General features: G+C 35.8%; 4 protein-coding genes across 5 annotated transcripts; 2 read left to right on the forward strand and 2 right to left on the reverse strand.

The window, feature by feature from the left end:
* Window positions 1-337: 337 nt before the first annotated feature.
* Window positions 338-3,857, reverse strand: LOC149018324 (profilin-4-like). 2 transcript variants are annotated; one of them, XM_089152615.1, is made up of 4 exons: window positions 3,533-3,857; window positions 2,626-2,763; window positions 707-848; window positions 338-620 (listed from the first exon to the last, which is right to left on the reverse strand). In XM_089152615.1, the coding sequence occupies exons 1-3, from the start codon at window positions 3,659-3,661 to the stop codon at window positions 714-716; spliced, it is 402 nt and encodes a 133-aa protein (XP_089008741.1). In that variant the 5' UTR covers window positions 3,662-3,857; the 3' UTR covers window positions 338-620; window positions 707-713. The 2 variants fall into 2 exon arrangements, with proteins under 2 accessions (XP_089008741.1, XP_089008740.1); XM_089152614.1 differs by having other exon boundaries at window positions 338-848; window positions 3,533-3,856.
* A 3,630-nt stretch (window positions 3,858-7,487) lies between these two features.
* On the reverse strand, window positions 7,488-11,252 carry LOC149018325 (profilin-3). The gene is made up of 3 exons (XM_089152616.1): window positions 10,984-11,252; window positions 10,175-10,312; window positions 7,488-7,844 (listed from the first exon to the last, which is right to left on the reverse strand). The coding sequence occupies exons 1-3, from the start codon at window positions 11,113-11,115 to the stop codon at window positions 7,710-7,712; spliced, it is 405 nt and encodes a 134-aa protein (XP_089008742.1). The 5' UTR covers window positions 11,116-11,252; the 3' UTR covers window positions 7,488-7,709.
* A 7,918-nt stretch (window positions 11,253-19,170) lies between these two features.
* On the forward strand, window positions 19,171-21,125 carry LOC149018326 (uncharacterized). Its single transcript, XM_089154332.1, has 2 exons — window positions 19,171-19,926; window positions 20,389-21,125. Exons 1-2 carry the CDS (start codon window positions 19,331-19,333, stop codon window positions 21,068-21,070), a joined length of 1,278 nt encoding a protein of 425 aa, XP_089010458.1. The 5' UTR covers window positions 19,171-19,330; the 3' UTR covers window positions 21,071-21,125.
* A 2,521-nt stretch (window positions 21,126-23,646) lies between these two features.
* LOC149018327 (acid phosphatase 1-like) lies at window positions 23,647-26,976 on the forward strand. Its single transcript, XM_089152617.1, has 3 exons — window positions 23,647-24,156; window positions 26,235-26,444; window positions 26,567-26,976. The coding sequence occupies exons 1-3, from the start codon at window positions 23,756-23,758 to the stop codon at window positions 26,742-26,744; spliced, it is 789 nt and encodes a 262-aa protein (XP_089008743.1). The 5' UTR covers window positions 23,647-23,755; the 3' UTR covers window positions 26,745-26,976.
* Window positions 26,977-27,249: the final 273 nt, after the last annotated feature.

Here is a 27,249-nt window from a genome sequence, read left to right on the forward strand (position 1 = left end):
ACAGGTGTTGTGCATATTAAACATAAAATGAAGTGCCACTGTATTAAAGCCTTTGTTTTGAAGTGTCAGAAACAATTTGCTCAAAAAATAAATCTTACTTTGAAATTGGACTCTGAAAATTTTGTTAAACTTCCCACATTTTCTTTGGTTGAAATTTTCCTTGTAACCCTCTCTTCATGTGTGAAATATTTATACTTGGACCCCCAATTTGAGAAAACTCTTAATGCGTAAAATAATGCAAAAAAACTCATTAAAATATCAATACTTGACCCTTCCCAATATTAAATCCTAGCTCGATCTGTACATAAAAGTATGCAACAATCACTACCAAACTACAAATAATCAAATTCAAGGAACACATATCACACGGAGTAAAATATGAAAAGGGTCAAATCTTTTACATCCAGCAGAGGAAATTCTAATTAGAAAAACCCCCTCAATAGAAAGCTTTCACAGAGAGATGGATAAGCCAACATCCACACTCCAAATTCATCTTAATACCTTCCACAATGAAAAACAGATTAAAATAGGGAAGATATCATTATCCATCACTTTGAAGTCTCAGATACCTTCGTCCCAACACAGCTCCATGACCTCAAAACTATGTAAATATTACTTCGCTGCAACCATTACAACAGTATATGTAGGTAGGTAGAGGTACATTATAAAGAGAAAGACAGAAGAACGGTAGTCGGTACTGACATACCGATCAACTAAAGACCCTGATCAATGAGATAGTCACCAAGCCTCTCAACAATCATGTTGCACTGTCCAGGGGTTACAGGCTCCTCATAGATTCCCATGATCATGGCCAGAGTTGTTTTTTTAACGGTAATACCACCAGAGCCCTGAATTCAGTTTGAAAAAGTAAATGTTACTGTCTATATTAGATAAGGAAGCTGATAAATTATCATACAACCATTGAGTTATCCTTCAGATGATGCAAAATTTTGAGCAAAAAGTAAGAGAGATGCATTGAATTCAAAATTTCAAATAGGTCTTTATAACAAGATGATATCATCTAGCATCGGATGGATACCTTTACTCCTAGGACTGTTCTTATGCAAGTGGGGGACTATTATCAATATGATTGCCCGACTTACACAGGTGCCACATTGACAAATTTGAAGTAACAGGGGTTGGTTTTAAGAGAATGCCTTGGTTTGGACTACCATTGCTGAACCAAGGAAAGAATACCCGACGACGTCTGTATGAGAGTACAATAAGGCGTCCGGCAGATTGTGTGGGATAAGTATCAGCCAGCAGTATAAAAGATTATTTCCCAGATTCCATTGCTGGTTAGGTAGAAATAATAACCAGATAGCGCGCCCCACTCCCAGCTAACTTGTAGATCATGATTGAACATTAGTTGGACATACACAAGAATATTTGACAGCATTATCAGTCCTAGACTCTTAAGAACTTTTCTGTCCTAGTAGGCGGTTTATTAACTAGGGGTTACTCTCTTTTCATATGTTAAAAATGATTTCCTTTTTCTAAAATACTTTTATCTGTAAATTAATTAGATCAGAATTTGGGTTGCTTCATAATCATTCCTAATAAGGAATTATTCTAGTAAGCTGTAATGATTTTCAAATCCACAAATTATAAAGATGTGGCTGGACAAGATAGTCAACAATTTAAGAAAAAGAAGAGTGTCGGTTGGTTCAAACCATGATCACTATGAGATGAAGTTGAGGCCTGAGAGTAGGTGAGGTGCCCAGCAAAGAGTGAGAGACTCAACCCAACTTACTACTTTTCTATGGCCCCTACTTTCCAATTTTCTTATGACTGCTTCTGAGGGAAGACTTGTTTCAAAATTCTATTCCTTCCAAATTGCTGAAGATTAAATCAATAACTGAAAGAAGATCAGGCCTGGGGTTAGATCACTGGTTACTCTACCTTGCAATTTTCGTACAAGCTAAACTTTATTTTACTTTATTAGATATATATATATACATACTTTATTTTTGTGTGCCTGTGTCTGTGTGTGAGTGCATACGTGTGTGAGGGCATACATGTGTGTGGCTAATGAAATGGGTGTATACCCTCTTTGCTACTTAAGTAATCACTTTGAGACACATTGTTAAAACCACCCTCCCACTTCTCTTTCTTTTCTGCATGTTTCTGAATTGAACTAAACATGCATTATTGGACAAGCCATGAATCAACAATGCTGACAAGGCATATTCCACCAGAGATGGAAGGCTTTTTGAGGACAGATAGAATACTCAAAATGCCAAACTTGTGCTTTGAATTGTCAAGGGCCACCTAGGTGTTTAGGTGCTTTGGTGGTGCCTAGGCATCCAGGTGACACCTTGATTCTACCCCCACCCCTTTCTTTCAGATGTCTTGCTCGTGCAACACTTTGACAACCATGGTGTGACTACCAATTGAAAGGTCAGACTGATTCTTCCAAATCATGTGAGCAGGTAGAAGAGGATGCATCTAAAATTGAATAACACATAAAATCTAAAGATGGGTGCTTGATGGCTTGTACTTAGTGGAGTGCCACCACAGCAAGTGGGTGTTTGATTTGTAAATGTGGCATAAGCATTTGTCAGTGGATACTTGTGTGCACATCAAATGGTTTAAAGTTAACAGGACAATATATCAAAAACTAACCTTCTTTCCTCGAATGACAGCCCCGGCTTCACCTTGAATCACCATATACTTAGTGCCACCAAGGTATAAACCAGTCGGAGCAAGTGTTCCGGGTTCAGCGAAGTCATTCATTATGCCAACAATTTCTTCAGGCTTAAACTACAAAAACAAGCATAAAGCAATGAACGAAGATACAGCAGTAAAAAATAACAGGTCCTACAGAACCCGATTCCATGAATTTGTCATAATTGTAGCACCAGCTCAAGAACCACTAATTGTGCATAAACCCAGCTTTAACATCTACTTAGTTTTTTTTTCAAATAACAAGCAGCAGTAACACAAATGGCCTAAACTTTGTTCCCCTTCTCTTTAGACGAGTTCTCGAACTTATCCATTCAAGATCTTGCACATAGTAAATGAGCATATTCAAAGACTTCAAATGCCCTGAACCCATCAATTTCACAACTTACATGAAAAGAAAGCAATCTAGGTTTCACAGGATTCACACCAGTGAGTCGAAAAATCATGCGATATACTGCGATCACTACCAATACCCTGAGAATAATTAGGAACCAACTACTTAACACACCATAGTGTAAAGCCTGGAATCAAAATCTTGCAAAACTATGGGGACCAAAAATCCAGGTGATGAAGTACGATTGGAATAAGTTCAAAATCAATGCCAGAGAAGTCAAAGCCAAAAAGAATAGCAGATCGAAAAGCAAAAGTAAACTTCAAAACCGAGGGGGAAAAAATGAATCTAATTTAGCTTGAGACACCAAAAGCCAAAGGAAAACAAAATTTCCCATCCAAGAATATCAAGGATAGACTTCGAAGACTAAAATAGAAAAAACCCATGAATTAAAATGAAGAAAAATCTAATCTTTATGCTGGATCTAAATCAAAAGAAGAGGGGAAATGGATCAACCTGAGGGAAGCCGGGGCTCTGAGCCCAAACACTTCCATCATGACCGATAATAGCAGCGTGAGACAGTTGACTTCCGGAGCCGTCGATGTCACACAACAGATGGTCATCGACATAAGTTTGCCACGACATCGTTGCTTGAAATTTCTTCTAGATTCTACTAACTCCGGCGATTTTTCTGCCGCTGCAAGGAAGGAAATCTAGCTGTGAAGGGTTTAACCTCTATTGTCGCGTAAGGCTTAAGAAGCGAAAGATAGAGAAAGAGAGCACGTAGTAATTTGAAAGCGTGGAAACACGGAGACAATAAATAAAGGTAACGCTCAGAAAATTCTAGCCTCTCTTCTTCCTCTTCTTCGAAACTTTCAAACATCGTATTTAACGCAATTGCATAAGTCACTTCACATCCGAAAAGGGCGTGGGGGCATTTGTGTAATAGTACATTGCAAACAGGTAGCTTTGGACGAATGACGAAACCTCTTTTGGTATCTAATCATAAATGAAAGACACTTTATGACATATCACCCCTCATGGAATTGTTCCATTTTCTCTCTCTCTCTCTTTTATTATTTCTAAAAATAAAAAATTATGAATAAAAATTTATTAAGGATTTCATAGAAAAGGAGAAAATGAAAGAAACCAAGAAATTGAAACTTGGTCAACCATCCAAACTTATTGCCTTGACCCGGTAGGGCAACCAAAATTATCATATTTACGGTTTCTAATGATTCGCGAAAAGTTGAAGCTTACATTACAAGATATTTAAAGTTAAAAAAATAAAAATAATTAATGCTAGAAAACCTAAAATTGATTTTTATATATTTTTTTGTCTTCTTAGAAGCAATAAAAACTATTAAAAAAAAAAAAAAAAAAGAGCATGTATTTATATTTGGGTGACCCTTTTTTTAGCCAAGGAGAAAGTATTCAACAAGAAACCTTGAAAGATACAAAAGTTTATTGTACAAGGAAAGACTCTAGTATAGGTATAACCACCCAAACTTAGATAGGTTAAGCGAAGAAACCAGTGGCTAAAAAGTCAACAAAAGTATTTGAAGATTTAAGAACAAAACTTATATCACTGCAATGTTGTATTTGTAGTTGTATTATTTAATATTTTTTTTCAACTAAAAAAAATATCTAAAGATTTATATGCATAGGGGTGGAGCAAAGATTTAACTTTGAAATGAATCAATTACCAAAATTTCAGATAGTTTACAGTGAAATTTTCTCCCATTTATCTTTACGATTTTACCGTGCATAGAAAGAGAAGCAAGAGCTTCAAAGGGAAAGAGGTTCCAATCTATAATCATCTGAGTTTAAAATTTTCTTCAATGATATATTTCACACATAGAAAGAGAATTATAGATGAAATTTCAAAAAACTAGAGAAAAGAAAAAGAAATATGAAATTTTTATTTTGGGGTGGGGCACACTGCAAAGCTGCACAGGCACATCATCTACAATTCCCTTCCTTGCAATTCTTTTCTAAGATTGTGACATATGACATAATCATTCTACAATCATAAATAAAGTCATAATTCAGACCAAATCTGAATTTTACTATTAACCTAGGTAACTTTTCAACTTCATGAGGAGAGGGGATATATGAAAACAGACAAATTTTACTCAGATCTTGAATTACTTCAATCCTAAAATCACATTTTTAGAATTCTACAAATCTAATTTTTCCATCAAGTGGTATTAGAGTATGTTTTGTTAGATTGTTGCTAGGATTCTACGAATCTATTTTTTCCGTCAACTGGTAATATAAATGATTTTGCTTGACTACTCTGCAATGGATCGATAAGTCTTCCATCCTAGTTTAATTTTATAAATCACTTTCTAATGATTCACTAAGGACATGTTTGGTTACTTGAATCCAAAAATCTTGAATTATTTAAATACTAGAATCATATTGTTAGAATTATGAGAATCTAATTCTTCCATCAACTAGTATTAGAGTAAGTTCTGCTAGAATTTTTTTTTAATCACTAAGGGCATGTTTGGTTACTTGGAGCCTTCTTTGTTTTTGCTCTTACGATGTCTTCCATGAAGGTAGTTTTAAAGAGTTCTAATGATGAGATTTTCGAATTTGATCATTGAGCTTTCATGGTATCAAGAACCATAAGAACATTATCAAAGTTGCCTACATTGGAACACAAATACCATTACCAAATATCATCTCTAAAATATTGTTGAAAGTGCTTGAGTACTGTGATAAACAAGAAAACGAAGATGACAAGTGGGAAACAGAATACATGAAAATTGTATTAGCAATTTTCTTTTGGTGGATTCATGGATTAATAAAATTGTACAGAGGTCTGCTGTCAATTAAATTAATCCTGGTTATATTCTATTAAACTATTTGAGCTTATAGAAATATCATTATTTGAATATGAATCCATGTATAGCCACATTACTTTTCAATTGTGATTAATGGCTCACAATTGAAAATTAATGCATAAGGGGTTATGGTCCCTAAGCCAGACAGACAATTTTTTTCTCTTCCCCATCTAAGAGAGAAAAATAAGGAGATGGTGTATCGACTCTCACAAGATCGTGATCCTTTTTTTTTTTTTTTGGTTCAAAGACCGTGATGTGATGTAGTTGTTAGATTGCTGTTAGAGCTTGAATTAATTAAATACTAGTATCATGTTGTTAAGATTTTACGAATCCAATTTTTCCATTAAGTGATATCAGAGCAAGTTTTGTTAGATCATTTTAATTTTATGAATCACTATCTGATGATTTAATAAAGATCTTGAATTAGTTTAGATATTAGAATCACATTGTTAGGATCCTCCGAATCTAACTTTCCATAAACAAAAAAAACAAAAACAAAAAAATAACTCCAAAATAACCAAAATTGATCTTTATATATTTTTTAGTTTTATTATAAGAAATAAAAACCATTATGAAAATAAATAAAAGAGATCATATGTTTAACTATATATCTGAATTTTATATATATAGAGAATTTTTTTAACATAAACTTGTGTGAAGAGAAAGCATCTAAGGAGAAACACTTGGAAGATACAAAGACTGTTGTACACTTTGGCAGTGGTACTTTCACCTAAACTCAAACAAGTTAAGCCAAGGAACTAGTTGTTAAATAGTTAATAAATGTATTTAAAGATCTATGCGCATAAAAGTGGACCTAAGATTCGATATTTCACACAAAGTACAATAAATTTTCTAGCCATTATCTTTGTAACATTCTAATTAAAGGGCTTAAGTATTAATATTTCATGCATGAAAAGAGGGATAGAGGGAAAATTTCTTAAGCAAAGAGTATGAGAAATTTTCAAAAAGTTAGGGTAGGGCATGCGGCCCTGGCCCAGCCACAAATTTTGTAGAAATAGGTTTCGTATTTTGCCATTCAGCCATACGTTTGTCTCTCTTTAGTAGGTCACTTTCGAGATAAAAATTGGTTATAATTTTAATCATTTGGTTTGATTTTCTAATCTTGAAGGTGGGTTCTTAGAGTTCCATTTAGGCCTTGGTCAGGTCTAATTGGGTTAACTGCATTTTGTTTGGATCCAGTTTGGTAACAAGCAGTGGAAGTGAGTTCCAGATTTGACCAAGTTGGTTCTCAAATTGAATTCCACAAACAAATCTGAGTACAGATCCTCTTCACCCAGGTGGGCTGTCCCTCGTCCTTCCACCCTCAAAGTTGGGCTGACAAATTCACGGGCAAGCCAATGTGTGAGGGTGGGGCGATGGGAGGAGGAGCAGTTGGGTGGAGAAGATCTGGATTCCAATCTAAATCGATCCTAACCCCAATCTGGCACAATATTTACCGTCCAAAACACCAGAAAATGCAAAACAAACATTACATGTTTGGTATTGAACTTTTGGACAGCAAGCTACCCAGAGGTCTGAGTTTCTGAGCTTTGGAAACAGAAGCCTTCCTGAGAATCATGAAATTCGGAAGTGCAAATTGCAAACATAACAATACGAGGGAGGAAGAAGAAGAATTTGAATAGACCCTAAGATACCAAAAGAAGAAAGAAAAAAAATTTATCACACGATTATTGTCTGCATCAATGCCAAATTGCCAATACATAGCTAAAAGAGTAAGAAGCAAAAGCCATAATGACTGATGAAGAGAAGGCAGGAGAGGCTAAAAAAACAAAAACAAAAAACGTCCAATGGAAAATTGGATAAAAAATTGCATTCTGGACCTACAGACCCTGTTCAATGAGGTAATCCCCCAGCCTCTCAACAATCATGTTGCACTGTCCTGGGGCAACAGGCTCTTCATAAATACCAAAAATTAGAGCTTGGTTGGTCTTCTTTATAGTGACACCACCAGATCCCTGCAGAATAAATAAAATGCAATGGTAAATAAATATAACCAAAAGCATTTTCCCTACATAGAGTGTTTATTGTTTCATCATGCCAAAGAAACCTAATAAATGTATTGATTCTACCAAAACACCAGACATGTAATTCTTAACAAGCTCCAGCAAAAGCAAGATAACCTACTGAACACTATTTGCAAACTGAAGGCATGGTTGGAAAATCCGTTCTTGACTGGTGCTAACTAAACTCAGTCGAATTTCAGGCATAACATGATCATGATTCAAGGACACCATTGACCAACAGAAGTGGGATGTCTTGTTATCAGAAAAATAAGAACAGTATATAAACCTACAAGTTTTCCAGAAACTTTTCTGATTAAGGCTCTCTTAGTTTAGACATTCTCCTCAAATTTTACAATATCTTTCTTATGCTTTCATAGTTTAGTATTCTAAATTCTAAGTATATCATAATTGTGAATTTTGGAACCAGCTTGACTTCATGGTAGAGCAGTTGGATAAAAACCTGGTTTGTCAACCTTGCCTGTTACAAACAGTATCATTTCTTGGTGCTTAACAGGGCACACTTGTGTGGTCTATGGTAGAAAGCAATGGTGCAGTCATCCCTTTTGCTTTTAAATCTAACTTAAAGGCAAATGGTTGCACCAGCTTGCAGCCAAAAATTGGCCTGACAAGTGGTAGCTGATCTTGGCTTCACTCAGTAAAGAATTAATGATGAGCAGAAAGCCAAGCTCCGGCAAAAGCTATCTACCTACTAAGGAGGCTCATGGAAAGATGCAGAGCTAGCAAAAAGGATCTTCATATGTTTCTGATTGACCTGGAGAAAGTCTATGACATATACCCTAGGTATTTAATATTGCATGCTCTTGCAAAGAGAGTTGTGTCAAGTAAGTATATAGATGTAATCAAATACAGAATCAGCACTAAGGCCTTATTAGCTTGTTGCTTATCATGGATGTTAACCAAGAACACATCCAAGACAACGTATAGTGGTGTATGCTCTTCATCAATGATATCGTTTTGGTGGATGAGACAAAAGCAGGATCACCATTAAGTTAGAGATGTGAAGATTGACTTGAAAACAAGAGACTTTTAAGATAAGTAGATCAAATATGGAGAACAGGATGTGTAACTGTAGTCACACTATGATGGGTGATGAAATGATAAAATAGAGGAGAGAGAGATTGCCAAGTGACTATTTCAAAATTGTGGGATTTATCATATAAAAGAAGGTGACATAAATGATGATGTCTGACAAAGAATTAGGTGGGACTCAAATGAATGAAATGGCGAAATCCCAAATAGCTAAGCTATTTGTTGCTGAGATGAGGATTTCAAAGTGACTGTGCAAAACAAGGATGAAGTAAAGAAGACATGTATTAGAACTGCTGATGTGGGATTTGCCCCAGTCAGCCACATGCTCCAAGAATATCATCTGAAGTGGTTTAGCCCTGCACAAGAGATGCTGGTAGATGCTTAGTGAGGAGTGATTGGTTCAGATTAAAGGACCCAAAAGAGATGGTGGGAGGCATAAAATGACCAATTGAGGCTATGGAGACTGACATGCAAAGTCTGAGTCTTGTGTCAAGGATGACTTCAGACAGAGCCCATTGGAGGGTGTTAGAGGATTAATAACATAGTAGAAAAAGTAACAAGGTCTGAGTAATAGGGGCAATAAGGTAAATTAGGGTAGGAAAGATCCCAACGAGAGATTGGAGTGCATATTAGACTCAATCGTGGGTATTTGTTTCCTTTGTTGTAGCTGTAATTTTCCTATAATAAAGACTGAAAACTCTCGAGGGTTCTCTCATTGAGATGGATACTCTCAAAGCTTTTTCTCTCATTCTTCTCTTCCTTCTCATTCTCAACTCCTCCTCCTTTTTTCTGTTCGATTCAAATAAAATATTAAAATCCTTAATTTGCCATAGATACCAAACGAACAAGGTAAACAACGGATAGAACTTATGAACATGAAATACATTCATTGGTGGCATATTGAAGTGGAGTGCGTGTCAACCATGTTGATGTATTATGTAGCAAGTACTAAAGACCATATATGCATATGGAAATCTAACGAAAACCAAATGAGAACCAGTAGCAGATTACACCTACGTAGTGGTGACATGTATAGAATTAAATGTCCTAGACAAGCACCAACATAATTGCAGACATAGACAATTGAAAGAAAGATGTATGTGTGTACATATGCATCTATATAATGGGAAAGAAAATAAACTACGAATATTCATCTAACTTGCGGGGGAGAAGACAGAAGAGGATGTGAGGTGATAATGGATGGACAGTATAAGTTGGTAGCAGAATATCACCTTCTTTCCACGGATCACAGCTCCAGGTTCTCCTTGGATAACCATATATTTAGCTCCCCCGAGGAATAAGCCAGTAGGAGCAAGGTAGCCTGGTTCATTAAAATCATTCATAATACCTGTAATCTCCTCGGGTTTAAACTGCAAACACGCACAAAAAGAAGAAGCAAAGAGCACAATCCTCAGTTGCAGCACCCCAAAAGAAAATGTGAACAGAGAGAGAGAGATCATGTAAGAAGAAAATCTGAAAGAAAAAAAGCTAGTATCTCTAAAATCAAAGTCAGTGAACATTAAGAAACTAATGTGGCAAATGTTAAGCGAAGAAAGTGTGCTATATATCCAATTCAACGAAATAAATTAATCAAAAAGATAGATATTGATAAATTTGGCTAATCAGGGGAAATCAATTAAATAATTCATTCCTCCATTTCCAAATCAAACTACATAAAACGAGGTAAATTTTGTCATATTGATTGCCGATCGAATTGAAAATTTTGAAATCTCCATCTCACATTGATAGTCAGCAAAGTGAACCAATTTCTATCTCAAAAAAGAAACAAATAAATAAAATACAAAATGAACCAATGACAATGTAAGATCCAATGTATTAAGATTAATCCAAGATCAAAGCCATTTAAATCAAGACGGTAGTCAATTAATCGAATCAACTGTCTGTCAAACACATATGTAAGAATATAATCCATCATAGAAACAATCCGATCAGCTACTATGGAATCAAAAATAAAGCAGATCAAATGAAAACTAAATCAATACAGGAGAGAAGGATAGAAAGAGAGAGAAATGAAGTAAACCTGAGGAAATGAAGCGCTCTGAGCCCAAACACTTCCATCGTGACCGATGATCGATGCAGCTGCAAGACGGTGGCCTTCCTGGCCTTCAATGTCGCACATGAGGTGATCGTCGACGTAAGATTGCCACGACATCTTCTTCTCTGCAACCTTCTTCTTCTTCTTCTATCTGATAATTTTTCTCTCTTTCTCACCCTCTCTTCCCTGTAACGAGGTCTCGGTTTCTTGTTTTTCGCTCCTTCGAATTGAATTCAGTCTCTCAGACCAGATGGAGACAAAATAAATAGAGAGATAAGAAGAAGCGATGATTGGACCTTTCGAGCTTCTATCCACCGTCCATTTCTCCCGATTAAATGAGTGTCATTCACGTCCTCCATTATTTAAGGAGGTAATGGCATGCGTCCATGATCTAAACTGCGCAAGCCTTTCCAACAGAATTACCAAATTGCCCCTTAATGCAACCCATTCTGTCTCAGTTCTTTGGCTGGTCCGATCCAGTCCATACTTAGTTATCCGTTTTATTTGATACAATTTGACAATTATGGTACAAATCTAGGCTGACCTTGGCTCATGGTCATCCTTAAACCACACCTAGACATTTGGTGCCACCCAATTTAGCCAAGTGTACCGGCTTAAGCAAGTGTCAGTCATCTTTGCTCGATTTGTAAGACCAACACTTCTTGGTGAAGAGTTCGTGGATTCGACTCTCATTGATGATATATGTTGTATCTTCATTCGCTCTATTTAAAAAGCACCCTTGTTGAAAAGGAAAAAAAAAATTGCGATTTTGATCTTGTGATTGCTTGGGCTTCTTATTGTCATTGTTATTGATGCGTCAAAAAATTGATCAACTTTCAAATTCCTACAAAACAACGTCAAATGTGGGCCAACTCAATAGTCGGGAAGCCGCCTCCGAAGGCTGTGTCAAGAAGTGAATCACCACAAAGCTTTGGCTAGTTGCAGAACTTAATTGAAAATGATAATGGAGGAAAACAATTTAGTTACCTCTGCTTTGTTTGATACTTTAGTTTTTATAGGGTTTATCTCTTATTCTCGAGCATTAGATTCATTCATAGTTCTCCTTTGCAGCGGTTCGATCGTAGGGTTCCCCCCCCACCTTCAATCTGAGTTAGTTACAGTTTCCATATAGAGCATGATCGTTTATCTTGAATTTAACGGGACCACACCTCTTTCTATAGTTGTCGAGTTTCTTCACGCTTACGGTATTCTTGGGTTCAATTCTCAAACCGATCGCTACCAAAGCCCTTGAACCGACCATGGTCCTACCCTGTTGGCCATTATTTTACATTTATGAGTTATCAACCATTGAGATTGAGACACATTAGTAATAGAATGTATCTAATAATTAAATCAAAATCGATGAAGATTACAATGATCTTTTCAACGAAGATTACAACGATCTTTTTTTTTTTTTTTGGTAAACCAACATTCATTTCAAAGAAGAAGAAGAAGATAAGTAGTAGAATTGGCCAGTTAGTCCTCCCTATCAAGGTAACTTTCCCAATTAGAGAATGAGCAACAGTGTTGCATCCCCTAGGAACAAAGTGATATACCATCCATAAAGTAAGAAGAGACGTGAATGATATCCTCTACAATATTCAAAATATCAACAAGAGTGGGTAATTTATAATTTAGAACATTGATCAATTGTTGACAATCACTTTCCACCATGAGATGATCAAACCCCTCTGTAGCTATACTTAAAAGACCCTCACGTATTCCCAAATCTTCTCCCTCATGAAGTGTAGAAAAAGAGTAACACGAAGGAGCTCCCTTATGATCTCTCAAAACAAAACTCAAACATCTTTTCTTGTCTTTGAGGGATCCATCTGAGTTTAGTTTAATAACACCTTTAAGATGAGGCTTTCAAGACTATTTTGAGTTGCTCACAAATAATCTTAATATTATGAGTAATGTCTAGAATGCGAAGGAACAAAAGTAAAGTTTTAGACGGTGTGAAAACCAAAATTTTAGAAAATTTGTCCCCAAAAATTATAGTTCAAAAAGTTAATGTAGGTTTAAAAATGGATTTTTGTTGAAAAATGAAATCTTGTCAAGCTGTTCATATTCAATTCATCCTTCAAAATCTTATCACATTTTGGATCTAATGAAATATGATGAATTAAGACAGGATATTTCAAGAGTTTCTGATCTCTATTTAAAAGCTCTCAATAGCATTCGAACCCAAATAATGTTCAGAGCATTTCTTAAGGGGGAAAATAAAGATAAGAGGAGAACATGAGGTAAGGCTGATGCAAGGATTAGTTGTAGTTAAACACAAATTAATTTAATTAGTTAAAAAAATTAGGGTTTGGGATAAACCAATGATAAACGGTTCCACATTCTTAATAATGCCTTGCAACATCACTTCCATTCATTACAATGGGGTTGAAGGGTTTGATGAATATTTGGGTTAGTTGTAATTATGGAGTCGCACTTGCACGCTCAGACCAGAGTGTCGTTTTCGGTTGGCCATTTCCAACGCAGATCTCATTAGAGTGTTTGACCATTTCTTTTTTATTTTTTGGGGTATACGTGTTCGACCACTAAGGCCTATTTGGCTACAAATCTATGGATTAATAAATACAAAATTTATACCTATTTAGTTGTGAAAATTCGTAGATTCATGAAATATAGAGATTCGCTATTGATAGGTATGGGGTGAATCTATTATAAAAGTGTTAAACATTTGTACATTCACAAAAATTACGTCGATCAAATAGTTTTTTATGATGAATTCCACAGATTTCATTCCCGAACCAAATAGTTAATTTTATGAATTTTGATTTCATATATTTAAAATTTCTAGATATTTGAAATCTCCAGACTCATGTAACTAAACAGACCCTAAGTAATTGACAAATATAATAGGATGAAAATTTGTAAATGTGTCTGAGATCTAAACCATGGGTCACCTTGGTGCAAAAAAAACTATATATGTTGGGGTAATTGTATTACAAATTCTTCAAACACACAAAAATGAAATTGCAATACAATTGAGAGATGAATATCTTTAGAAATTCGAAGAGCTTGAAGTTGCAACCGAACAAACCACCGATCGATGAGGTTGAGTCACACTTTGAGTGCTGTCTTTAAGGTAATTGATGCACCTTATTACCAAGGGTTCTTCGTACCACCACCTCTAAGATAAAGCAACCTCCAACTAGAAGATGAGATAGTTATTCTAGTTCCTTCAAGGACCCAAAAGCTAGAGTACAACACTTAGACAAATTAAAAGAAATAAATTAACTTTGTAACACAAATAATGTGAGAGTGAGGAGTGTCTCAATTGCACACCACATGCAAGGAAATGTTGGGTTTATATAGGCCCAAACCTCACCTTACACCCCTTAGGATTCTTAAGGCAATGAATTGGATTTAATCCATTCAATAACTTCAACCCCACTCATGGTAATGGCCATGAATGGTCATGAAGTTGAAATGATAATTGATGGTTAAGAGTTAGAATTGAAGTCAATTCCACCCTTCAAGTAACCCCACCACACCACCATGATCAAGACCATTAAGACCCATGACCAATGTCATGAAGAGCCTCATAACCAAGGTCATGAAGGGCCTCCTTTACTCATGGTGCCTCATTACCACCCTTACCTCATGGGTCCCACACACTAACAAAACAATTAAATAAAAGAAATGCAAAAACCAATTTAGAAACTTAATATAGATTTTATAAAAAACCTAACAATATATAAATTCCAAACTACCTCACAGTATTTTTGAGTGCTGTCAACATAGAATTGCTCTAGTTGTAACACCCACGCTTCTTAGTGAAGAGGTTGTGAGTTCGACTCTCATCGAGGCGTCTCCCCTGAAAATATAGTCAAGGTGTGCGCAAACTGGTTTGGATGAACCTCAGTTCAAAAAAAATAAAATCTACAAGCGTTGACCTAATTCGCATTCCGAAAAGAGGAAAAAAAAAACCCCACTGCTCATTCAAATTCCAAATATTTTCTATTATTTCATAAAATAAATTCTCAATTGATTTAATAAATATGATACAATTAAAATAACCCTACCCAATTTTATCAATATGACAAAAATATACCCCTATACTCTATTGTATCAAAGGTGAAAGGGGAATAGCTACGTACCGGAACTGATAACATTCGAGATTATGATGGATTATACACGAAAGATCCTTTTTTGGCTCTCTCTTCAGCTCTATGTCTCTTATCCCTAGGAGGTCTTCCTCCACTAGCAGGTTTTTTTGGAAAACTCCATCTATTCTGGTGTGGATGCTGGCAGGCCTATATTTATTGGTTTCAATAGGACTCCTTATGAGCGTTCTTTCTATCTACTATTATCTAAAAATAATCAAGTTATTAATGATTGGACGAAACCAAGAAATAACCCCTCACGTGCAAAATTGTAGATCTCCTTTAAGATCAAACAATTCCACCAATTTTCTTCCTTCACCTTGCTGAAACTAGAAAGGGGAGGGGGGCTCTTTATTTCCCCTTTGTTTCTCTTCGCTTTGAGCTTCCATTTCCATGGTGAAAATCATGGTTTCATACTCCAAATCTCTTCATTCATGTTGCTCGTACTAGGTCATTCCAACATTGTTAAAACAAATTGCAAGCTTTGATTAAACCACCACCCCACAATCCCACAAAAGGGGAAAAAAGAAAACCTAAAGATGGGCTCTTTAGGTTTTCTTTTGAAACACAATGGGGTGGAGGGATCAACATGCTCAATAATTTCACCCATGCAATTCTCTATAATTTCTATTTAATATTGTGACACGTGACAGTTAATTATTAAAGGGTCACAATTAGAACCTAATTAAGAATTCAATCTAATAAATCTCTAAAATTATCTACAAAGAGTTGGTTGAGTGGTAAGATTCATGCTTTTCAATGAATCAAAACCCTAAAACTCAATTGTACGCAACACAATATTGTGCATTTAATATGCAAACAGCAATTTCCATTGTGGACCCAAGCTGTTTTTTTTTTTCTTTCTTTTTTTTCTCGGTAAAGAGACCCAAGCTGTTTGAAGGTCGTGTCTTTATGTTTTAGATATTTATGTTATAGAGGCATTTTGTCCTTTTATTGAAGTAATATTTTCACTTATTTCTATATTTATATAACTTATTAAAAGGTTGAGTGGATGGCAAGGCTGTTCATGTACTTTGGCTGTATATGTACTTCATTATAAAAAAAAACCATCTCTATTTGATGGTAGAGGTAATTTTCAAGTAAATCTTTTTTTATGTGTGTACTTTTTATTTTACTAACAGAATTCAATAATATTTGATTACAAATCTTAATCAATAATACAAATATAAATAATCGATAATACCTTTCATTTTGGTGATTAATAAATAATAATTGATGATATTATACATCAAAATACAAGATAATGTTATATACTACATGCGAAGCTTACATTCATAAACAATTACACATATCATAATAATTTGAAGAAACTATAATGTAAAAACGTTGATAAGTAATTGATTTCTAAGAGTATGATCATCAAAAATTTGAATTTGAGGATTTTAAGGACCCTCACCTTTTTTTTTTTTCCCTTTGTTTTTTTGGGTTCAAAAGGGCTCTCACTGTGAAACTGTAGGTTTGACATGAAAAGCAACCTCCATTAGAAGCTTCCAAATCAGTACTTCCAGCCCACAATCTAACAAAATTTTTGCTCACTTTCACCTTTCAAATATGACATTGAGTAGCTACTTTCGATTTTAGTTCTTCTCTCATAATTATATTTTGTGTTTCAACCTTATTATGTCAATTTATTTTTCATTAAAAAAATAAAATTCTTACCAAACCATTTATTGCCTTTTTAATTTTTTAGCAACAGTTGCATAACCAAAAGTAGGGGTGTCAATTTATAGCCCGAACCGTTAAAATCGGCCCGTTATAGCCCAAATTGGCCCAAACCGAAACTTAATGGGTCGTAATTGGGCTAAGGGTTGTGGAGCCCGTACCAATCCGAAACCGAACCGCAACCCGTTATAACCCATTTACAATCCGTTTTGTAATTTTACATTAAATAATATTTGAATCATTATATTACCATTCGGTAGTTGGTATAGACAATTAAAAAAATTAAACATGAATTCAATATCAAATAGTCATTTTACTACTTAATATCTAGGTTCTTGATTTCTATAGAATTGATGGGTTTTTTTTTTAATGAAAATTGACCAATAGTAACTTTGCTTTCCATGTAATTTTCGTTTTTGTTGCAGGATGCTTAATGTTTCTTATTGTTCTTTTTCTTACACACCATAAATCATTAGTCAACTCGAATCTAAACTGTTAGCCCAAACCGAAATTGGCCCGAAATCGTTATTTAGCTAATGGGTCGTGTTTGGGTTAGGTGTTTTTTAGCCAGAAACCGCATCGTTGATACCCCTAATCAAAAGGTAGGAAATGAAAATCCTATAATAATTCTAGAGTACTCCAAAGTCTCACAAATACTCAATGGACAACCAAGATTATATGTCAATTTAGTATGACTGGTTAGGAAGGCTATTTTTGATGAATCAGTATCCTCTATTCACAGAGGTCAAATATATTATATATTATCTGAACATTCTCTTCATATACATTTAAGAGAGAAATTCATCTCTAAATAATGACAAGATGAATCTTCCCTAAATGTAGAGTGGTGAAAAGTCAAGATAGTGATATCTAAGGATGTAAAATGGTACAACTATGGTAATTTAGTACCACATTGAAAAAATTACCTAAAACCAAAACTGTACTATTTTGTACTTGTATTTGCATATTAATATTGTATTGATACAATTCTAATACGAAAGTGGCATGAAAATGGTGTGGTATGATTTTGGTATGTAAAATGTACAAAGTTAATATAAAAATGATTCACTACGATTTTGATATGTAGACATTATGATAAAATTTAGATTCAAAAAATTATAGTGTTTTCTTTTTTTTGTGTCTGAGGTTCATCCGGACCAGCTTGCGCGCACCTCGATTACATCTCACAGGGAGCTTTTAGGTCTCATACCAATACTATATATTGAATACTACAAAAAAATTGTAATGTTCAATATATAGTATTGGTATCAGACCTAAAAGCATACCATATCATTCTTTAAAATAATTTGATATACCATAATTTTGTATGGACAATTTTGATAATAATTTGAAATTCATATCCTTAATTTTAATACCATAATTTTGTATGGACAATTTTGATACTAAGTTGAAATTCTTAGTATATGCTCTTCTTTGATGAGGCAAGAAATCAAACACTTAGATCATCTAAATCATTCACCCAAAAAAAGGGAAAATCACAGGAGTCAACCTTCTTCTTAATTAAGTTACCGTACTAATTAGAAAATAAAATAAAATAAATTTTATTCGGTCAAAGAAAATTAAAGCAATTAGTTTGTTTTCTTTGGATAGAAACACAATTAACTTATTTTTTTTATGGTAAAAAAATACAATTAACTTCATGAAGAAGGAACATGGGTGATGAAGTTTACAACGTCACACGATGAGAGTATGAGCTGGCAAAGACTCCCAAAATTCCATAAAAACCATCGAACAATCAAACAAACAGACCCTCCTTATGAGCTAAATACCATAAACCATCATATCAATCCATTTCTCTAGTGGGGCCCACTGGACCCTATACGCGGGTCCTACTACGTATGGGGATGTAAGCCCTGTCTACTAGCCAAACAACAGCCCAAGTGCTTCCGTGGGCCCCCAGCAAGCAAACATACATACAACCTGGCTAAAGTGGGGCCCACGTGTTCTGTTTCTGAATTGGCGCCGTCAGTGAACGGCTGTCAGATAATCATTCCCGATTAAATCAAAATCCTTTTACAATATTAACACGTCACCGACCTCTACTTTGGTCAAGGAATTTCAGGATATTTTGAAACACTCTTCTGACAGCTTTTTCACAGCTAAGACTGGTTCATTAGCCACTGTTTCGTCATTCTCAGATACCAATCTGACGTCTCAAAATCAATTTTCTAGTAAATCAACTTGTTACGATAAGTACAAATACTTTTTTGTTTTTTTGGTAGAAGGATAAGTACAAATACTGACGAAGAAGCACACGTATTTCCTATGTCATCAGCCCATATAATTGAGAAAAAGGTTATAAGAGAAAATGAAAAATTTTCCGTTATTTTTAGAAGTTAACTGGGAAGCGGCTGAGCTGACATCGGCTCATTGCCTTCATGAAGACAGATGTTCCAGAAGCTTTATGTATCTATATCTCTTCGTCTACAAGTCTTTCATCTTAAATCGTTCTCAGAGATCTCTCTGACTCTCTCCATTAGAGACTTGCAGAAAGAAGGATAACGACAATGGATCCATGCCCATTCATTCGACTAATCGTCGAATCGTTAGCTCTGAAATTTCCACAAGCCAAAAAACCAGCTGGGTCAGGTGTTCATCCATCTTCAACTCCATGCTTCTGCAAAATCCGCCTCAAGAACTTCTCTCCATCGCAAACAACTCTGCTCCCACTCTGTTCCTCTTCCGATGACTCTCCGTCGGATTCCGCCACCTCTTCCGCCGTCTTCAGCCTTGAACCCACCATTCTCCGCCGCTTCACGGCCAAACCCTCAACCCTATCCTTGTCTGTCTACACGGGTCGCATGGGTCGAAATTGCGGTATTAGTTCCGGTAAATTACTCGGCCGGGTTCGTATCAGTATCGATTTAAAGGAATCAGAGAATCGCGCTTGCGTGTTTCAGACTGGTTGGATGAAGCTAGGCAAACAGCCAGCCAAACCATCGGCCCAGTTACATTTGGTGGTCCGAGCTGAACCTGACCCGCGGTTCGTCTTTCAGTTCGGTGGTGAACCGGAATGTAGTCCGGTAGTTTTTCAGATCCAGGGAAATATCAGACAACCTGTGTTTAGTTGCAAGTTTAGCTCTGATCGGAATTCCAGATCAAGGTAATCCCTTCAACTTCCATTTTCTGTTCTTAACTGGGTATCCGTGTGGATCACCATTAAAGCTTAGTCAAGGTTCTGTTATAGTTTAAACAAGAAAATGAATGAAATGTAGTTGAAGATTTCTTGAACAGGGTTCAGCAGTTCTATTTTTGGCCAAAATCATATCTGTTCTGATCTGCTTTGCTGTTAACATTCGAAAAGAAAATCTGATGTTAGGTAAAGGGAAATCCTAGGATTTTATATCACCAACCATGATCAACCGTTCCTTAATTTAATATATGTTTCTGGGTTAAATGATTGGATTTTCTTTTTGTTTCTTACATCACTCCTAAGCATGCTTGGTGAAGAAACATCTCAAAAATGATTGCTACGTAGAAAGTAATATTTGATTAATCAAGAGAAATCACCTTTATATCCTTGTTAAAACTTGGGTTTTGTTTAATTTGTGAATTGTGAAATCAGATCTCTGCAACTAGATTCCGGCAATTTCACAAGAAGATGGATGAGTTCCTTTGAAGCAGAGAAAGAGCGTTCAGGAAGGGAGAGAAAAGGGTGGATGATCATAGTACACGATCTCTCAGGCTCCCCTGTTGCTGCTGCTTCTATGATCACACCCTTCGTCCCTTCTCCTGGTTCTGATCGTGTGTCACGTTCAAACCCAGGAGCATGGCTAATCCTACGCCCTCATGGCTCATCCGTCAGCACCTGGAAACCATGGGGACGCCTTGAAGCATGGCGAGAGCGAGGCGCCATTGATGCTTTGGGTTACAGATTCGAGCTCGTCACTGATAGTGGAACCAGAAACAGTGGAATTCCCATGTCTGAGGGCACCATGAGCGTCCGAAAGGGTGGAAAATTCTGTATCGACAGTACCAGCAATGCAATTATTAGTGGTGGTGAAGCTGTCTTGTGCTCGTGGCCAGCAACCATTAGAGGGTTTGTTATGGGTTCTACAGTAGAAGGTGAAGGGAAGATCAGTAAACCAATGGTGGAAGTGGGTGTGCAGCATGTGAAGTGCATTGCTGATGCTGCACTCTTCATTGCAGTATCTGCTGCCATTGATCTTAGCATGGACGCTTGTAGGCTCTTCTCTCATAAACTCAGAAAGGAGTTTTGTCATGATGAGCAGGATTACTTCTCCTAGAGCGAAGATCAGTTTCATATCCTATTTCAAAACCCTTCTAATTTTTTTTCTTTTTCATTCTTTCTGCTTCCATACTGGTTTTTGTTATGGTGAGTGGCTGACTTTATCATTAATCATAATCCTTGGGTTTGGGTTTTCAGATCAGAAGTTAGAGAAACTTTGTTTGTGAATCAGTTTAGAGTTTACACATAATTGAATTGTACAGAGAATTGTAGATCAAAGGGTGTCACATTCTTTTCTAGTATTTGTTTACTGTTTACTAATTATGGAACTTTTTATTGATTGTAATTTTTTTTTTCCGGGTTGTTTTTGTTTGGTTTCTGAGATTATTTTGAATTGAAGTTATTTTGGCTGCATCAATCTAATGAAAGTGTTCTAAGAGGGTGCATTTTTTTTCCTGGTAGTGTACCCTCTTGTGCAATGTGTATACCTTTTTCAGAGTTGAAATCATGTACTATATAATATCTAGAATACTCATGCACATGTAAAGACATATATACTGGAGGTATGCCAATATCAGGGGATATTTGATTTAACTATACTCTAAAAAAATTTGATTTGTGATTAATCTAGAACATTTTTTGTAGAAGCTAGTTGTCATCCATAACACTTTCTCTATCATGGATAATAATGACCACATCAATTGTCTACAAGACAAAATATTTTAGATGCTTTGTGAAGTTTAGAGATCTGATTACAGTATTGCATATAGGGGTGTCAATTTGCAGTCCGAATCGTTAAAACTGAACTGTATCGGCTCGTTATAGTCCGAATCGGTCTAAACCGAACCTTAATGGGTTGTGTTTGGGGTGAGGATGGCAGAGTCTGCACCAGCCAAATCGCAACCCGTTATAATTCATTTTATAGTTTTACATTAAATATTGTTTGAATCATTATATTACTACTACGTAGTTGATATAGACTATCAAAAAAATTGAGTATGAATTCAAAGATCAAATTGTCATTCTACTACTTGTAAGGGACAATTAAAAGGATTAAGTGTGAATGCCCAATTGAATATACCAAGTTTGTTTAAATTAAGTAAATATTTATCCAATCCAGGGGTATTTCTTTTGCATATCAAACTAAATACCACAAAAAAAAAAAAAGACAAGATTTCATAGAAGGGCAAAAAAAAAAAAAAAAAAAAAAAATCAACATTGTCACAAAACAAGAACTCAATTTCAAGACAATCAATTATAGCACAAATTGGAATTTAAAATGGTTTTTGGTTTGAAGATTTGTTTCAAGAGGACTATCCGGTGGAGCTTGCAGTTTCTATGTTACTACTTACTATCTGGGTTATTGATTTCTATAAGACGAGTATGATTTTTACAACGTGAAATGACTTTTCATTTTTTAATGGAAATTGATCAATAACAATTTTGCTTTCCATAGAATTTTAGTTGTTGTTGCAAGATACTCAACTATTTCTTTTGTTCTTTTTTCTTGCATACCATAAATTGTTAGCCCAAACTGTTAGTCAACCCAAGTTTAGACCATTAGCCCAAAGCGTTAGTTAGCCCAAATCTAAACTTCACCAAACTAAAACCTACTTGAAACCGTTATGTTGGTAATGTCATGTCAGCATTGATGAAGAGAATATCAACTTAGCCTTGATGGTTAAATCCGATGAAGATCAAGACCTTGAGGTAAACTCTATATACGATAGTCTTGATTCTATTAATGATGAAAATAAAATAGATGACATTGATGAAGAAGATTTAGTTAGTGGCTTTCAACTCTAAATCATTAGGGTTTGATTCTAACTTTTAATCATCATGTTGTTAGGACTCTACATAAGAAATTGCCACCACCATGCTAGAAGTATCTAGTTCTAGCCACAATAGCCGTTCAAATATTAAAGGAGTTTCTAGCTAGAAACGAAAAGCCCATAATTAAAAGAAGCATGAGTTGGAAAAATAGTTGGAGAGGTAGACCCAATAACTCACTCATAAGTCCCCAGGTGAAACTACGCACTTTGCTATTACACTTTTTCCTTTTTGAAATTTTCACATGCACCCTCTGATTTGCATGGTCCCCTCCCCTTTTGCACCACTTTGCAAACCTTACAAAAGGATCCACAACATTAGGTACCAATACCATTGGGGACCATTTTCAACCTAACTAGAATTTAAAAAAAAAAAAAAAAAAAAAATAAAAATAAAAAATAACCAAATGACTTAAATACTCTTATTGTGAAAGTTGAACTTTAAACATCGAGATGGGTGAACGGAAAAATCCCTTCACCCTCTTCCTTCCCGTTTTGACAATTTTATCCTTATCCCTAAAAGGCATTAATAGGAAATATGAAATTAATCCGTTATATCCATCTGTACTACCCAGCAATAGCCACCTTTCAACCCATTCATACTACCCCAGCCTATAATAGTCTATGAAAGGCACATCCCAACCCACGCTTAGCATTGGCAGAATCTATGTGGCGCACTTGATCACATCTTGACCGAAGACACACAAATCTGAATTTTTTAATAAAGTAGACAACATGGTTAGAGTGTTGGACCACCACATGTTCTAATCTGATTGGTTTGAGCTGTACTATAAATTTCTATTCGTGGACGTTCTCTACAAAACTTGAGTTTCATCTCCAGGCAGGGGAGACTTTGAGTGTTTGAGGCTCTGAGATTAATTCAAACTGAGCTGGAGGTTTTGAGTAGTGCGATAATGGATCTCGCCGGTAAACTCTTTTTCATATTGCTACTCTCGACTTCTGCGTCGGCGAGTCGCATCACGAACACTGGAACGAGTAGTCCATCTATACTCCAAATCTTACCAGGAATCCGGAAGATCGGTGGGGATAACGGAGCGGCTTGCGAGAGCTGGAAGTTCACAGTGGAGACAAATGACGCAGGGGTTTGGCAGACAGTTCCGGCGGAGTGTGAGGGATTCGTGAAGGATTATATGACTGGAGATCGTTACCTCTCGGATTCCGATGCTGTGGCGGAGGCAGCGTTGGCTTTCGCCAAAACGGTGGAGATCGCCGGTGATGGCAAGGATGCTTGGGTCTTCGACATCGACGAAACGCTTCTCTCAAATTTGCCCTATTATGCTGAGAATGGATTCGGGTACGCATTTCAATTTCTCCTTCTTTCTCTTCTCTTCTCTTCTGTTTCGAATTTCTTAGGTCAAAACTTAGGATAATGGATTAACTCTTTGTGAAGAAATTCCTTCTCATGCGTTCCACGGTTTCGCCGGCACGGGCGACATTAGAGGAGAATCTTTACATTTAAATATTCTCTTATTAGTATTTTGGGAATGTTGACGGAGATTTTTTTATTGTTTCTTCTCATGGGGGGATTTTGTTAAACTAGCCACTGGGAACGTTGGGAAAAGGGGGGAAATGAACTTAAATGCTGCGTAGTAAATACGCTGCTGCACGTACACCCTTTTAATCTCAATCATCTGTTTCATATACGGCGGATTTCAATTTCGACAGTAAGGAATAGCATTAAAGTGGAACCAAGAAGACTTCGAAAGAAGATCTTATTTGTTTTATGGATCACATGCTTATGGGGACACCCTATAATCTAAGGTACCCGACAAAGGTACCAAAGTGACCAAGGGGGTCTACCCAAAAAGAAAATGACCAAGGGGGAATTGTTAGTACATAATTGCATTGGCATCCTACTGTATCAAAGGCAAATGGGCCTTAAAACATTTTCAAAGAAACCAAACAAATATTGGGTCCAGATCCTCTCCCGTTGATTGTCGACCACTGACTACAACAGTGCACATATATACCAAATAATTGGTTGTGAAAATAAAGTAAATACAATACTATTGATGATTTTTTAAATTTAAAATTAAGATTTTAATCTCAACCAATCATTTGGTACAAAAATGCACTACTGTGTACAGTAGAGGATTTTTGACCATTTATTACATGTATCACAAAGAATCATGACTTTTTCATTAAAAGGTGATAACAAATCTTTTCATTGAAAAATAATGATCATGACAACTGAGTCAATCCTTTCATGATACAATTGCTTTCAATCACGTTGATTTCAATACCAACACCATTGTTATTTGGAACATTCAAAGATTAAAACTTGGTACTCGGAGTCTTTTTTTTTTTGGCAACCCACCACCATTGCTTACGATCGTTACTTAGAACTATTCAAATAAAGTATCATTATTAGTAAGAATGTCAAAAAGTCAAGGTGTCAATACAATAGAGAGACTTAGATAACACAACATTGAAATTGCATCCCATTGTTTTTGTATCTATATTTACAAACCAGTGTCGTATTGTCATGGTATGGTATGATTTCGCCATAAAAAAAACAGTTTGTATACAATATTAAACGATACTGTGAGTACATAAGTGGTATAAATCGGTACAGAAATTTACAAAATTGTGCAAAAATGATAGACAATGCAAAAAAGGCATATACCAGTAGTACTGCACTGAAAATTGTTAACGTACCATACTTAGAAAAGAAACCAGGCTTTAAAAATCTTAACATTCTGTCTTTTAAACACTTTGGGATGATTTGATTTTATACTGGTGGTTTTGATTTTGGTATCAAATTGACACCTTTAATTATTATTAGATCATTTACTTAGGATGCAAAATTCATTAGATGTGTTTGGTAGCATTGTAGGATGTGCTTGATAATGGTATTGGAAAGGGGTTCTTGTGTTCTTTGAGAACAAGAAAGGGATGGTAAGTGTTTGTGGGTTCGTTCTTTTATCTTTTAAGAATGAATTGGTGAGAAAAATAGTCTCAAGAACTGCTTTTGTAGTGGGAGAATCTTGATAAAAGGAAATTGAAAGGGCTCAAGCAACATTTTTGTTATTAAAAATTACGATATGTTCTCAGTTAACCTTTGTGATACAATTGGAAAGGCAAATACAAAATATCACTCTTACCCAAACCCAAATTTATGATAATAACATCAATATTCATAACAAAGGAAATAAAGGATTTGTCACCCTAATCCTCAGAAAATAATAGATTAATTCTTGAAAGGTTGACTAATGATGCTCTCTTCTTTTTCCATGTATTCTCTACAATTGACTTCGCTAAGATGTGAATATGACTGAGCAACCCATAGATTCCATCTCAGAAAAATGTTATTGTGAGTTACACTGTGATTTTCTTATTCTAACACTTGAATCATTTGGGCTTGGTTTATAGAGCACAGAGTTACGATGAAACTTCTTTTGATGCATGGGTACTACAGGCAAACGCACCTGCTTTACCTGCAAGTTTAAAGCTTTATAATGGCCTCCAAAAGTTGGGATTTACAATTTTCCTCTTAACTGGGAGGACCGAGGAACAGAGGAATTACACTGGGAAAAATCTACTAGATGTTGGTTATAGCAAGTGGGAGAAGCTCCTCCTAAGGTTAGTTTATGTTCTACCTCGATCGAACCTTAAGTCTTTAAAATTTAAACTGGATTTTCTTTAGTATTTCACAAGTAAGGCTCTGTGTTGGTATCAATGATTATTCGGTGGCAATGAAACAGGGGAGCTTCAGATCATGGCACACTTGCAACTGTTTACAAATCTGGGAAAAGAAATGAACTGGAAGCTCAAGGTTACAGAATCCATGGAAGCTCTGGGGATCAGTGGAGTGATCTTTTGGGCTATGCGATGGCTAAACGCAGCTTTAAGCTTCCCAACCCAATGTACTACATCGCTTGATATGATCAGAAACTGATGTACTACACAGCCCATTGTTCCACGAATTGGAATTGGAATTGGAATTGGAACTTGAATTGAAACTCGAATCTGATCCAGTTTTGGATCACGATTCTTAGTTGATAAAGTTGTTGTTGTTTAATTGTTATTCGGTGTAATGTGTGGCTGGATTTGTGTTTAAACCAGGACATCATGTGGCTAGGCAAGAAAATGAAATACCTTTTAAGGTTTTAAATCTGTTTGCATAAATTATTTGTTCAAATCAGCTGGTTTTCATTAGCCAAGAGGAAAATTGTGCCTGTTGTTCAAATCAGCTGGGTTTCATTAGCCAAGATGAAATTTTGAGATTTGATTCCAGGCGAACTGAGCAGGTTTTCTTTGGCTAATGCCTGACACGATAACACACTAGCTACCACCCCTATTTTCTGTTCTGAGAATGATTTCTTATGGCCAATTCAGGGTTGATTGAGTGGTAAAGATTCATGCTTCTCATGTCCTTCTCAGTATT

This window comes from Hakea prostrata, chromosome 4, assembly GCF_041222555.1.
Source record: "Hakea prostrata isolate BN-2017 chromosome 4, UWA_Hpros_2, whole genome shotgun sequence".
In the NCBI taxonomy this organism is placed as follows: Eukaryota; Viridiplantae; Streptophyta; class Magnoliopsida; order Proteales; family Proteaceae; genus Hakea; species Hakea prostrata.